Genomic DNA, 13,022 nt, shown 5'->3' with positions numbered 1-13,022 from the left:
CCAGTTTGGACTATGGTATGATGATCTTTCGTGTATTGGACTTGGAATCTCGCCGGCCATTATTCCGAGACTTCTGTATTTCATTCATTCAAATCGAGGTAACTTAATTAGTATTACATGATGGATGAGAAAGGCTAAAAGGCTCATAAAACACGCAAGAGTTTCACGATCCTATTGCCTCTTCGTTTTATGATTCTGCTACTGAACAACCAAAAGTTAACATGAGAGTTAAAAACAAAATGAAGAAGATAAATCAGGTAGACCTTGACACTGCCATTGCAATGAGGGGAACTTCTCTGTGGATGACAATACTACTACATTCAGTCATGTTCATATGAATCATATCCTCAGCTCTAGTTCCATTAGGCAATGTCCATTCAAACTTGTGGACAAGATTTGCTAAAACAAGTTCATTAGTGGTTGTGGCAAATAAGATTCCCGGACAACCTCTTCTGCCGGCTCCAAATGGGATCAACTGGGAAATGCTGCCCTTTGAAGTTTGAAGTCCACAGAAGAATTCATAAACCTATCAGGTTGAAACTCCTCCGGTTCATCCCACAGAGAAGGGTCTCTTCCAATAGTCCACGAGAAAATTAGTGTTAAACCCATTTTTCAAGCCCCCATTTAAGATTAACCCACACCCATTTCTTTTTTTAATCTACACCCAAAACCTTTTTCAACCTTTCTTATAGGGTTTTATTACATAATTAACATATTTTAATTTTTTTTTGTTCAATTCACGGTTTTACCCTTCTGTTTGAAAAAAGAAATTTACTCCATAAATCCAGAATTTTACAAATGCAATAAACATGTAAAATTATAAACATTAATGTACATGTAAATTAAGGAAATAAATTAGATCAGAGAAATTACATGAAAAGTCAAAAGAAAAATTAGATTAATGTAGTTTTTATTTCTGTGCAAATCACATTGATTGAACGGAGCTTCTATTCATACATCCAAGAACGATATTTGGACCTCCTCATTTAGTATATCTCCTTTTAATATTTACAAATACTTAAAATGCTATTTAGACCTCCATATTTGTTTCAAAAATGTTCATAATCAATATATCATTTGTAGATATCAAATCAATATATTATCCATTAATAACTTTCCAATTCTATTTTTATTAAATTATTATAAATAAGTAAATAACTCAAAAAATTCCTAATAATTACATAAATAATCCATCTTCTTAAATTAATTTTATTTGTCACTCTTAAATTTATAATTAATAATATTTTTCTTTTTTCATTCATTGATTTGAAACTCACCAAATAGTAAAATCAACACGAAAAATTATAATATCTATTGAACAATTTTTTCTCTCAGGTTCTAATCGACGTTTTTATAAAAAAAAATTGATACATGAAGATTAATAATGTTATTTTTTTATATTTTTTAAAAAATAAAAATTAAAGTAATTAAATCATTTTATTCAATTTATTATTCTAAATTGAGGTTTTCCTGAAATAAATACCTAAATAATTGATTGACGAAAAATGAAAAATATCATTTATATTTGCTATTTTAAATTAGGCAGGTTGATAATTCTTTTTTTTTTCCTATTAAATATTTTTTGGTAATTTCACATGCGTTGAAAAAATCAAATTGAACTTGGAAAAAAATGAGGTCTAAGTGTTGTTTTAGAAGGTATGAATGCATCTAAAACTCCTTTCTTTTTCTCTACCTCCAAGTTATGAAAAATCATGTAGTATGGAAATAAAAAATAGAAAACTATAGTTTTCTTTTTCGGACTTGTCTAATTTTTTATGTTTGATTTATTCTTTTTAGAAGATTCTATTCATACCTCTCAAAATAACAATTTGACCTCCATGTTTTTCCTAGATAGTTTTGACTTAGTCAATGCATATGAAATTACTAAAAAACATATAACAATAAAAATACAAGAAGGGAAATAATTCTTTATCTCTTATAAAATATAAATGTAGATAATTATCTTTTATATTTATTGGTAGACAATCCAAAATGAGATATCAAATTGCATTAAATGATTTAATTGATTACCTTCTTTTTTGACAAACATCATTAGTCAAAAATTTAATGTAGATGATTAACATCAAATTGAATGTGGATAATTTAATGAATGAACTATATAACTATCTAGAATTTCTCATAAACTTCGATTTGAGCAACAAAAAAAACAAAAACTAGAGGTTAGAATATTTTCATATACGTTGATGAACAAACTCGTTAATTAGAAGTTAAAATATTTCATATATGTTGATGTTACTATCAATGAATGAAAAATATAGTTTACTAGTTATTATGAATTTAGAAAACTAGTGGAAGAGTGATCGAATTAATTCAAGAATATAATTTGTTTGATTACTATGCATTTTTCGAGTTGTATATACTAAATTAATTTGAAATAGAGTATGAAAGAAATTAATAGATAGTAGTATGATTTGATATATCAAATTAGATAATGGGCATTTTAGGAAAACTTTGGAGGTCTAAATAGTATTTTAAGTATATGTAAAAGCAAAATGAAGATCTACTGAGTAAATAGGTCTAATCATTTTTAGAGGTATGAATAGAAGTCCCCATTCTTTTTTTTGTGAGAGAATAAAAAGTTGTCTACTTACAAAACATATACAAAACTCATTACTTACAAAATAGATGGCTACTCTGCATTACCTATGAAATAGGTGTCTATTGTGTATTACCTACAAAACAAATGTCTACTCTGCTTTACCTACGAAACAGATGTCTACTTTGTATATACCATTAAACAAATTAAACACCTCAAATGAGATTATACTGCTCAAGATTAAAAAACTATTTACCTCCACAATAGAAGCAACACTGAACACACACTTCATATATTCATGACCTCCCACCCTAAGCTAACAAAAAAAAAACCAAATACCTAAAAACACCACACAAGACAAAACATTTAGACTACGTAATTGTAATCAAGACTAGAAATACACATAGGTACCTATACGCTAGAAGAAAAATCCAACACATACCTATCATAGAGAATCATATCTCGAATAGATGTATCGAAAAACATATATATTTTCGCTAGAAGAAATCCACAAAACAAATACGAACCAGAATCCACATAAACCTTCAACACAACTATTTCTGACCCTACTGATGAAATCCGATCACCTCTTATATATAGCATTGATATTGGTTGTAGGGATTAATTTAAAAACTTCAATTAAGGATATGGGAATAAAGCTACAATCAAGGATGAAAAAAAAAAGTAGGTGAAATCTGTGGAAAAATGAGGTAGTATGAGTTATTATTTGTCTCAATGACAAACTTGGTAATCTTGCAAATTCTATGATCTATTACCCATTTCTAAAATATTTTCAAAATTAAAAATCAACCTAAATAAATTCTAAAATTTCAAAATTAAAAATCAACCTAATAAATAGGTCTGAGTGTAATTTGAAGTGATTGATGTAATCTAAAACAAATATATGTTTTTTTTGGAGTATATCTAAATCCCCATAGTCCATGCATTGACGACCATGGTTCTAGCAGCTATGTCATAGCCCTTTATTTTAGCATATTGTGTCGACTCGCGAAAGCTCAGCATTGGTATTGGAGGATACAGGCATACAGCCTCAGTGTTTCTTTGATCACGGCTTTCAAGTATGGCAATTTGTCCAAGTCACTTTCTGTTATGTCCTGTTTTCCATTAGCAACTCCCATAACCTCATTTTGCAGTATTTTCATCACTTTGGGTAGTCTTATGAGTTCTGTCATCGCCCACCAGTGGAGGTTGTATCAGTTCCACCTGCAAACATATCCTGCAAAAAGCAAAGGATAATCTACTAATCAAAACTTGATCAAGGTGAATATTTTGGTTTGGTAGCATGTTAAAAGCCATGAACTAAAGATAAGCTACTAATCAAACCTGTGTATTCTACCATGTATGAAATAAACAAATTTCTTCTCTGTTCATTTTGACATACCAAGATGACAGCTTTTATGCTATCTCTATCAATGGAACAGCCAGTGACCTTATTCTTTTGCTCTTGAAGTAGGACATCCACAAAATCCTTTACATTTTCACCTTCTTCACCACAGACATCCTCCTCTTTGCTAAGATTAGACATATGCTCCTCAACTATTGTATCAAGAAATTCATCTTATTCCTTAAAACTTGATCCACTCTTGCATATAACCCATTTAAGCGATTAACTCAAGAGAGCAATGGAATATAGTCTCCAACACAGAAAACACCCATCAACCCCATGAATTCCCCGAGCAACTTCTTTCACCACCACCACTATACTTCTTCCCAAAAGCCACCCTACAGATCACATCATCAGTAAGCAAAGAAAACAACTAGCTTAAATTGACTGGCAACGACAACATAGACAACTGTTTGACATTCTCAATCAGCAAGGACATTTCTTCTTCTCTAACTCCTCGGAAAGACTGAACCCTTTTGTTACTTAAAAGCTGGAGCACACATATGCTTCTTATCTGCCTCCAGTACTCACCATAAGGAGCTACAGACACATCCTTGCCTTGGTACAGAAGTGTATCAATAACTGTTAATCTAGGTTTGTTAGAGAAGATGAGATCATTTGTTTTCATGATCTCGCGAGCAGCATCTGCAGATGAAACTACGATCACAGGTCTGGAACCGAAATGGAGCATCATGAGTCCACCATAGTGCTTAGCTAGTTGTTGGAGGGATCGGTGAGGACGTGTGCCAAGTTGGTGAAGGTTTCCTAGTATTGGGAGCCTTGATGCTGATGGAGGCAAATGATTATGGCTTTTCCTAGTGGAAAACTATTTGATGAAGAAGACTGTGAACAAGAGTGGACGAAGAACATATACAAACAAGTTCAACATAGGGACTAGTCGATGAAGTACGCCAGATGCTGCAGCACTTTGTGGTGCCAAGTATATGTAATGACTACTTAACACTGGAACTATCGGCAATATTGTTATCAATGAAACGGGATCAGGTGTCAGATCTCAGATATAATCTCGTTCTTTTTATTTTATTAATTTCTATTTATGATTAAGAGCATCTCAGTAATTGTTATCAATGGAAACAGTTTCATAAGCATGATAGGTAAAATGTTCTTCACTTCTTCCACTCGTCCAGTACTATAGACTACGGGAGTCGAGTAGTATTATTATCTTTGTGACTACGTAACTAGTAAAACATCTCAGAATTGAAAGCCACCGACTTGTCCGAAACGTTATTACTGGGCAAGAAGGAAAATCAAGCATATAGAAAGGCACCAAGCCAACAACCACTCGACTGATGAACGCATACTGTTGGGACTCGATTGATTCATCATGCTTCTCATAGGTTGGAGCGTACCACCAGATTTTGCTTGCCCAGATTGTGCTTCTGGTGTAATACAATAGGAGAAATTGCTTGTGAAACCAGAACAACATCAACTTTCAACAATAAAGAGCCGGGATGTAACGGTAAAACAACCAATTATTTCTTATTTCACAAAATCAGTACTGTACAACACAGAATCAGGTCAGCAGACTTCTAGTATTCAACATCATCGACATGATAGCAACCATGATAGCGGGTCAACCAGTCAATCTACATTCAGTTATCTACATATGGGAAACACTTCTACACCTCTGCTAACAACAAATCATCTCACTTGGTAGGTAAGTAAACACTATTACAATCTCCTCGGTAGGTAAGTAAACACTATTATAATCTCCTTAGGTTGTCCCGTGTGAAAAATGAATGCCTAAGGGCCTGACGAGCTGTAAGTCTATCCGAAGGATCATACTTCAGTAGCCCTTGCAAGAGGTGGATAAGGTCACCAGCTGAATGGTCTACGTGCTGCATTATAATATTCTGAAGACGAGCAAGCTTCTGCACAGCCTTGATACTGTCTCTCGAGGCAGCACCTTCTGGCCAATCCAATCTACCTCTCCTCACATACTTCTCAGCATGTCGGCTGTAAATGCCATTAGAAAAGTGAGACTTCATTCTTTCTTTTAAAGAAAATATCAAATTATACGCCAGTCAATTCGATCACTTACTCTGCTCTCTTCAACATATGCTGGGGTAGGGGACCAAGCACCCGCTCCATCATGGCAAGGTGTTCCAGGTTCTCATGAGTCTGAAACAAAGCCTCACCCTGTACCAAGCAAATAAAGAATAAATAACATACTAAAGATGACTATTACCAAGCACAAGATTAGAGTTTAGCAGACAAACCGTGCATAACTCCACTAAGATACAACCAATGCTCCATACATCACAAGGGTAGCTCCAACCCATTCCTGCATAATAGTCATAAACATTAATGACAGGTTGATCATCATAAACATTTACTCGCAGCATAGACATACCAACACACAGACGACACACTCACCAAGAATAACCTCAGGCGCTCGGTAATGACGTGTTGATACAATATAGTTCTGATCTTGACGCTCATAAGTTGTGCTACCAAAATCAATCACCTTAATGGCACTTGATTTTGGTACTCTTTTGTAGTAAGAGCTATCTTTGGGTGATCGAGATGAGCTCTGCAGTAGCCAATAGGTAAATACAATAAAATATTAAATATGGTGCAGTCATATAATAACAGATGAATCATTCAAAAGAACGAGCAACAGAACAAACCTTATTATAATCAGGGACTCTAATGTAATCCGAGGAAACAAGAAGTACATTCTCTGGCTTCAAATCAGTATGAATTAGAGAGAGATCATGCATGACTGCAAACAATTGCCAAAAAAACATTAAAAAACAGAATATAACAAGAAATATCTGACCAACCCTAAATAGATTGGTAAAATGAAATACAAGCACAGCATAGCATGTGCAAAAAGTTCCAAAAAGCTTTTAGACAGACAATGCAAGAAAAAGAATCATTGCAGCGAACAAGAATAAGAATTGAAGTAAGACATGGATTGAAAGAAACTAGCTCAAGTATTTTTACACACATGCTACACATTCCAACAGTTGTCTGCCAATCTCACGGACGAGATCAATGGGAAATGAGCGGTAATTGTTTTTCTTGAGAAAATCATATAAGCTTGGTCCAAGCTTCTCAAACACCTGTTAAGAACCATTTAAATTCACGCCAAGTTTTAACCCCCAAATTATTTTTAAATCGGGGAAATCAATCCACCACAGATTAATTATGTACTTACAATACAGATATGGTTACGATAGTCAAACCAGTTCCGTAATTGCACACAACTGCAAGGAATGAACCAATTTAACATTCTAAAAACTTCACAGAAAAAATTCATCAATCGCAGTAATAGTTATGAAAAAAGGAAACAGATACTCACCGGCTACCACCTTTATCGTGTTTACCAAGTTGTTGCAGCATTTCAATTTCAATCATGGCTGCTTCACGATATTTCTTGATCCCACGGACAATCTTTATGGCAACCATTTCCTTTTTTTCTCTGTCCCAGCACTCTAAAACCTGACCAAAGGTACCTTCACCCATTTTGCTTTGGATTTTATCTGCAAGAGGTAACACATTATAAAAATTATATCTAAGTCATTAAAACGAATTAAACTTCCCAAGAAATTAAAGAATGGCTTTTATAATTAAAAACAAGATATGCGTTAGAAAGTTCTATACAAGAGAAATGTTTAAAACTACAAAACTAGTCATCTAAATTTCATGATATTCAGAACAATAAAAACAATGCAGATGATGTAATGGTGAGATGTAATTACAGCGAGCTGTTAAATTTTCTCCAACAGAAAACATGTAATGCCCATCCTTGTCATCTTCTCTCCATGGGGGTGAACCATTTCGAGTTACTTCCTTATCACAAAAGGAACTAGGAGTGTAGAGTGAGGGTGCCATCAAAGCAGTATACCCTGTCATATTCCCAACCTCTTGTCCACAAAACATTCCCACCTGAGCCTACACAGAGCCATCCATTCACGTACCACTCAAAATTATAGTCAAATTCTACCAAACCTCATTCATTCCCTCGAGCCACATCAGAATCTCATATCACGACCACAATCACAAATTAAATGAAATATTATACATGCAGATAGTGATCCACTACATGATGATGAAAAACCAAAACATATATTCCAAACAATGAAGTACAGCTAAATTTGATTTTTGTATTCCCAATTGTAACAAAAAAACCAAATATTGCATAAATTTCAAATACATAAGAAAATTAAAAGGGATTTGATCAGATATTCGTCGCATATATTATTCATAACACAAACAAATAATTAGTCGGAATTCGTAAGTCTATAGCACAAGATACAACTTTATCAATAAAGAATCTTAATCTCAAAAAGAAATTGATTTGGTTTTAGAATCTTTGTGATAAACATGATTATGAGTAAATCGATCGATATTTTTCAATATAAACAAGATTTTTAGGCCAGATTTAGTAAAATTAATCCAACTCCGAGCTCCGATCTATAAAATCGAAGTTCAAAAAGGCTTTAAATTAACATAAAAGGCCTTAAATTAAAAGATATATCCTAAAAAAATTAAGAAACAGATCTGGATAAAAGAAAAAAAGAGCTTCAATCACAATCAAAAACAACATAAACAAGAAGAATCAGAGTAAAACGCTTGGATGAAAGATGGTACACCTTAGGGGCCTGAGGAACGTCCCAGCCCAGACGCGCTCGCTTTCGGGGACGACGGTCCATGTGAGTGTGAGGAAACTCAACCACGCGCTCCATCTCCATGATCGCAGATCGGTTTATCGGAGATTTCAACAAAGATGAAGAATGAATGAAAAGGGAGCCAAATCTGAGATTGTGAGAGAGAACCCTAATTTTAACCTAATAAAAGTGGGGTTGCGACGGGTGAGATAAAATCCGACGGTACACGTGTCGCGTTGTTGTCCGTGGGTTTTAACGGTCCAGCTCAACCCAGCGTGTTTTTATATAGAAAAGTTTAGGTGTTAACTATGATTGGTGGATTGAACCGTGGTTGAGTTTAGGTTTTCTTTCTGTAAAGCATCGGATGATTCGGATATTCGGAGGCTTATTCGTACGCGTATACTTTAGGGTTTAGGCCCATGACTATGCAAGTTCAGCCCGAGTGATAGCCGTCGTTTATTTTATTTTATTTTATTTTCTAGAAGAAAGTTTAAATTACAATTGAAAAGGTTAAATAGTTGCTAGACTTGCTACTCATCTGGTCATCTTGACAAGAGGGAGAGAGATGGTTATTCCGATACAAAGAATGCAAGAAGACACGAAGAGATTTGAGGATTAGGCAAATCGAAACTTGAGATGAGTGATGATTGTTAAATTGAACAAGCGTAAGACGTGGTCCGTTATTGTACAGATATTGTATCTAACTTAACTATGTATACGATATTGAGTTTTAATAACATCTCAATATAGTTAAAGTCTTCAATAATGATGATATATGTATTGATTTATAAATAGTACATTGAAGAACTCAGTCATTAACCAATTTTTCGTACTCATATTATTAATTTATTATTATAGAACTGAAGTGTGGAGTTTATGTGACAATTTTTATCTTTCCATTCATATTTATTTTTATGATACAAAACTTCTTCTTTTTTTCACTATCACCTCTTTATATATACATTTTCCCGTGTGTCTTTGAGGCTCGTTCATTTTTCATGTCTTACTAGTTACTACCAAAAATGTCGATAAATTATTAAAATATAGCTTTTATTTATACCGCATAAAACAACACTCATACCTTTTTTTGTTCAAGTTAATATTGATTTTTTTAACATATATGAAATTACCATAAAGACATATAAAAGTGAAAAAAGAAAAAAAAATATATAATTCTCAACATACCTATTTTACAAAAATAAATATTTTTATCATTTTTCATCAATTCTTTATTTATTACAGAAAAACTCTAATTTAGAAAATTGGAATAAGATGAGTTATTTCTACTTTTTTTATTGTTGAAAAATTACAATAAATAACATTATCAATCTTCATATATCAATTGAAAAGCTATAGGAGCTTTGATAAACTTGTTTAAGATCTTAGAGAGAAAACTTGTTCAATTGATGTTTGAATTTTTTGTGTTGATTTAAATATTTGGTGAGTTCCAAATCAATGATTGAAAAAAAAACAACATTATTAATTGTAAATTTAAGAATGAAAGAGAAAATTAATTTGAGATAGATTTTGTAATTATGAAGAATTTTTCGAGTTGTCTAAAATAATTAAATATTAGAATTAGAACAAAATTAATGGATAGTAGTTTGATATTAAATAATGACATATAAATTATTTGCATTTTTATAAAACTAAAAATGTCTAAATAATATGTTAAGTATTTGTAGAAGTAGAATGAAAGTCTGTTGAGTAAAATGTCCAAATATCATTTTTAAAGTATAAATAGAAACCTCCAACCAAAAAATTGGGTTACATTTCCAGTTTCGTAATTTCAGTACCATCGTCTCAAGTCTCAGATCTGTAATCATCAAAAACACATAAAAACTCTCAAATCTGTCAAAACAAATATAAAAGAAATGCCAACCCCAGCTGTATATGTCGCTATGTCTTAACATTTTCAGTCCAGCGAGACAGTAAACTGATCAGAGATTCAAAGCCACTTCCACTCTTTAGTCGCAACCAAACCAAACAATGTAGAAGAAACAAGACTCATTCTTTGACCATGGAGCAACCCCCACCAGCAATCACAATCTCAACTCTACTGACCGTCGTCTTCCCCTTCACCTTCTTCACAATCTTCCTCCTCAGATGGCTCCTCCCCGCCACGCCCCCAACCCAGAAATGCCTCCCTCCTTCCCCTTTCCGCCTCCCAATCATTGGCAACCTCCACCAGCTGGGCCGCCTTCCCCACCGCTCCTTATACCTCTTAGCCCACCGCCTCGGCCCAATGATGCTCCTCCACCTTGGAGTCAGACCGGTCCTCATTGTCTCCTCCGCCGACGACGCTCTTGACGTCATGAAAACCCACGATCTCGTCTTCTCCAACAGGCCCAGATTCACAGCTTCCGAAAAGCTTCTGTACCATGGCAAAAGTGTAGCTTCTTCTACTTACGGCGAGCATTGGAGTAGTATAAGAAACGTATGTGTTGTTCAGCTCTTGAGCGCCGACAAGGTGAAGTCTTTTCTAGCCGAAAGAGAGGAGGAACTAGGGGTACTTGTGGAAGAAGTGAAGCAGTTGGCTTCGGTGGGATTGCCTGTGAATCTAAGCGAGATGTTTTGTTCGTTTTGTGTTTATGTGATTTGTAGGGCGGCTTTGGGGAGGAAGTATGGTGGGGCTAAGTTTAGGGAGATGATTGGGGAGTTTATGAGGCTGTTGGGGGGTTTCTATATGAGGGATTTTGTTCCCTGGCTTGCTTGGGTTGATTGGATTAATGGTTCGGATGCGAAAATCGAGAGAGTTGCTAGAGAGTTTGATGGGTTTCTGGATAATGTGATTGATGAGCATGTGAAAGGAGAAAGTGGAGATAGGAGTGTAGAAGGTGGGAAGGATTTTGTGGATGTACTGCTGGAAGTTCAAAGCTCTGGCAGTGATGGAACTGCAATTGATAGAGATAGCATTAAAGGTATCATCTTGGTAAGTAGCTTCTTCATCTCCATTATACAAAGGACTTTGCTAAAAAGTGATTGAATGTTGTTGTGTTAGTGATGAAATACTGTTACATTCCTTTGTTTAACAATTTTTTATGTGCTTACATTATATAAGTTGCGAATGTTTAGAGTTGAAACTATGAGATGAGGAGAGATCACGAACAGAAAATTGGAAAAGGATTGGTGTAGTGTACATATCTTGTATATGGGGATTGGGAACCTTTAGAATGACAAGTGAATTTTCTTTTTAGAGAATTCGGTAGGCAAGTAGCTAAACACCACGAAATGTATCTAGAAGTGCAAGTAGACTTGGTTGTAAGATGAGCATCATCAAGGAAGATGTTGAGTTTTATGCAGAAGGGTTTACTTCAAGGAGTGCATGTGAAATTTGAAGCTACTACTTGAGCAATATTTGTTAAACTCAGTGATGTCAACTGAAGGCTTTAATATCAGAAGAGAGCAGGAGATCATTCAGAAATTGTCATTTCGATGTTCTTTCACAGACTTTTCTGATAGTCATCAATCAAACGTTCAACATTATTTATCACACTTTGAGTCTCATTATAAGTACTAGGTCTCTCCAGCCCTTTGGTTTAGTTGGCACAATATATGTTTTAGAGCAGTAATTCGTTTAAGTGCTGTGTCCAAATTTCTATAATAGTTGTTTAATTACTTGATAACTTGATTTTGTTATACTGTAGTTGCTGACATTGTCTACTTCACCATACATGGATTGAAACTCGTCTTACTTGGTTTTTTGTAGGATATGTTTTCTGGTGGAACTGATACTACCTACACAGTTCTAGAGTGGGCAATGACTGAAATCTTGATTCATTCCAGAGTTTGTAGAAAGCTGCAAAATGAGGCACTGGAAATTGCTAATGGCAAACCAGACATCTCAGAAAGTGATTTAGATAATATGCACTACTTGAAAGCAGTGATCAAAGAGACACTTCGGCTACATCCACCTATACCATTACTCTCCCCTCGTGAATCAACTGAAGATGTTAAGATAATGGACCATGACATAGAAGCAAAAACTATGGTCTGTATCAATGCTTGGGCAATTGGAAGAGACCCAGCAGAGTGGGATGAACCTGAAGAGTTTCGTCCAGAGAGATTCATGAATTCTGCCGTGGATTTCAAAGGGCATCACTTTCAGTTACTCCCATTTGGAGCTGGTAGAAGGGGCTGCCCAGGAATCTTATTTGCCATGACTACTATTGAGCTTGTGTTAGCAAATATTGTGCACAAATTTGACTGGGAATTGCCTGCTGGAACAACTGCAGAGAATATAAACATGACAGAATGCAGCGGTGTCGTTGCCCATAGAAAAACTCCTCTTGTAGCCGTCGCAAAATTGAGGTCTTTCTAGAAACTTTTTGCTTGTGTTCGTTAAGGTCGGGATATACTTCTATCTCATTTTTCCGGTATGAATGAATCGTATGCCTAGGTAATGGCCTATTTGGTTACACCT

The 13,022-nt window shown here is 34.7% G+C and overlaps 2 protein-coding genes and 1 pseudogene across 4 annotated transcripts; 1 reads left to right on the top strand and 2 right to left on the bottom strand.

Moving 5' to 3' along the window:
* Nucleotides 1–253: 253 nt before the first annotated feature.
* On the bottom strand, nucleotides 254–4,851 carry LOC126795035 (cytochrome P450 736A117-like; annotated as a pseudogene).
* Nucleotides 4,852–5,437: 586 nt separating this feature from the next.
* On the bottom strand, nucleotides 5,438–8,743 carry LOC126795045 (serine/threonine-protein kinase AFC2). 3 transcript variants are annotated; one of them, XM_050521859.1, is made up of 10 exons: nucleotides 8,585–8,743; nucleotides 7,691–7,883; nucleotides 7,291–7,471; nucleotides 7,147–7,195; nucleotides 6,937–7,051; nucleotides 6,614–6,708; nucleotides 6,360–6,516; nucleotides 6,203–6,267; nucleotides 6,025–6,122; nucleotides 5,438–5,939 (listed from the first exon to the last, which is right to left on the bottom strand). In XM_050521859.1, the coding sequence occupies exons 1-10, from the start codon at nucleotides 8,681–8,683 to the stop codon at nucleotides 5,687–5,689; spliced, it is 1,305 nt and encodes a 434-aa protein (XP_050377816.1). In that variant the 5' UTR covers nucleotides 8,684–8,743; the 3' UTR covers nucleotides 5,438–5,686. The 3 variants fall into 3 exon arrangements, with proteins under 3 accessions (XP_050377816.1, XP_050377817.1, XP_050377818.1); XM_050521860.1 differs by lacking the exon at nucleotides 7,691–7,883 and having other exon boundaries at nucleotides 8,585–8,731; XM_050521861.1 differs by lacking the exons at nucleotides 6,937–7,051; nucleotides 7,147–7,195; nucleotides 7,691–7,883; nucleotides 8,585–8,743 and having other exon boundaries at nucleotides 7,291–7,440.
* Nucleotides 8,744–10,523: 1,780 nt separating this feature from the next.
* On the top strand, nucleotides 10,524–13,015 carry LOC126795033 (cytochrome P450 736A117-like). The gene is made up of 2 exons (XM_050521844.1): nucleotides 10,524–11,531; nucleotides 12,309–13,015. The coding sequence occupies exons 1-2, from the start codon at nucleotides 10,620–10,622 to the stop codon at nucleotides 12,918–12,920; spliced, it is 1,524 nt and encodes a 507-aa protein (XP_050377801.1). The 5' UTR covers nucleotides 10,524–10,619; the 3' UTR covers nucleotides 12,921–13,015.
* Nucleotides 13,016–13,022: the final 7 nt, after the last annotated feature.

This window comes from Argentina anserina, chromosome 5 (assembly GCF_933775445.1).
Source record: "Argentina anserina chromosome 5, drPotAnse1.1, whole genome shotgun sequence".
Classification (NCBI taxonomy): Eukaryota; Viridiplantae; Streptophyta; class Magnoliopsida; order Rosales; family Rosaceae; genus Argentina; species Argentina anserina.
Note: the sequence above shows the minus strand (reverse complement) of the source record. Positions and strands in the feature narration are given on the sequence as shown.

Bases quoted from the DNA above. Each gene is read 5' to 3' on its own strand.
- LOC126795045 (XM_050521859.1), bottom strand. From the start codon at position 8,683: ATGGAGATGGAGCGCGTGGTTGAGTTTCCTCACACTCACATGGACCGT. The intron at 7,052-7,146 runs GTAAGTACATAA...GGTTCTTAACAG, and splicing joins ATCGTAACCATATCTGTATT to GTGTTTGAGAAGCTTGGACC. The intron at 6,517-6,613 runs GTTTGTTCTGTT...TGGCTACTGCAG, and splicing joins GAGTCCCTGATTATAATAAG to AGCTCATCTCGATCACCCAA.
- LOC126795033 (XM_050521844.1), top strand. From the start codon at position 10,620: ATGGAGCAACCCCCACCAGCAATCACAATCTCAACTCTACTGACCGTC. The intron at 11,532-12,308 runs GTAAGTAGCTTC...GGTTTTTTGTAG, and splicing joins GCATTAAAGGTATCATCTTG to GATATGTTTTCTGGTGGAAC.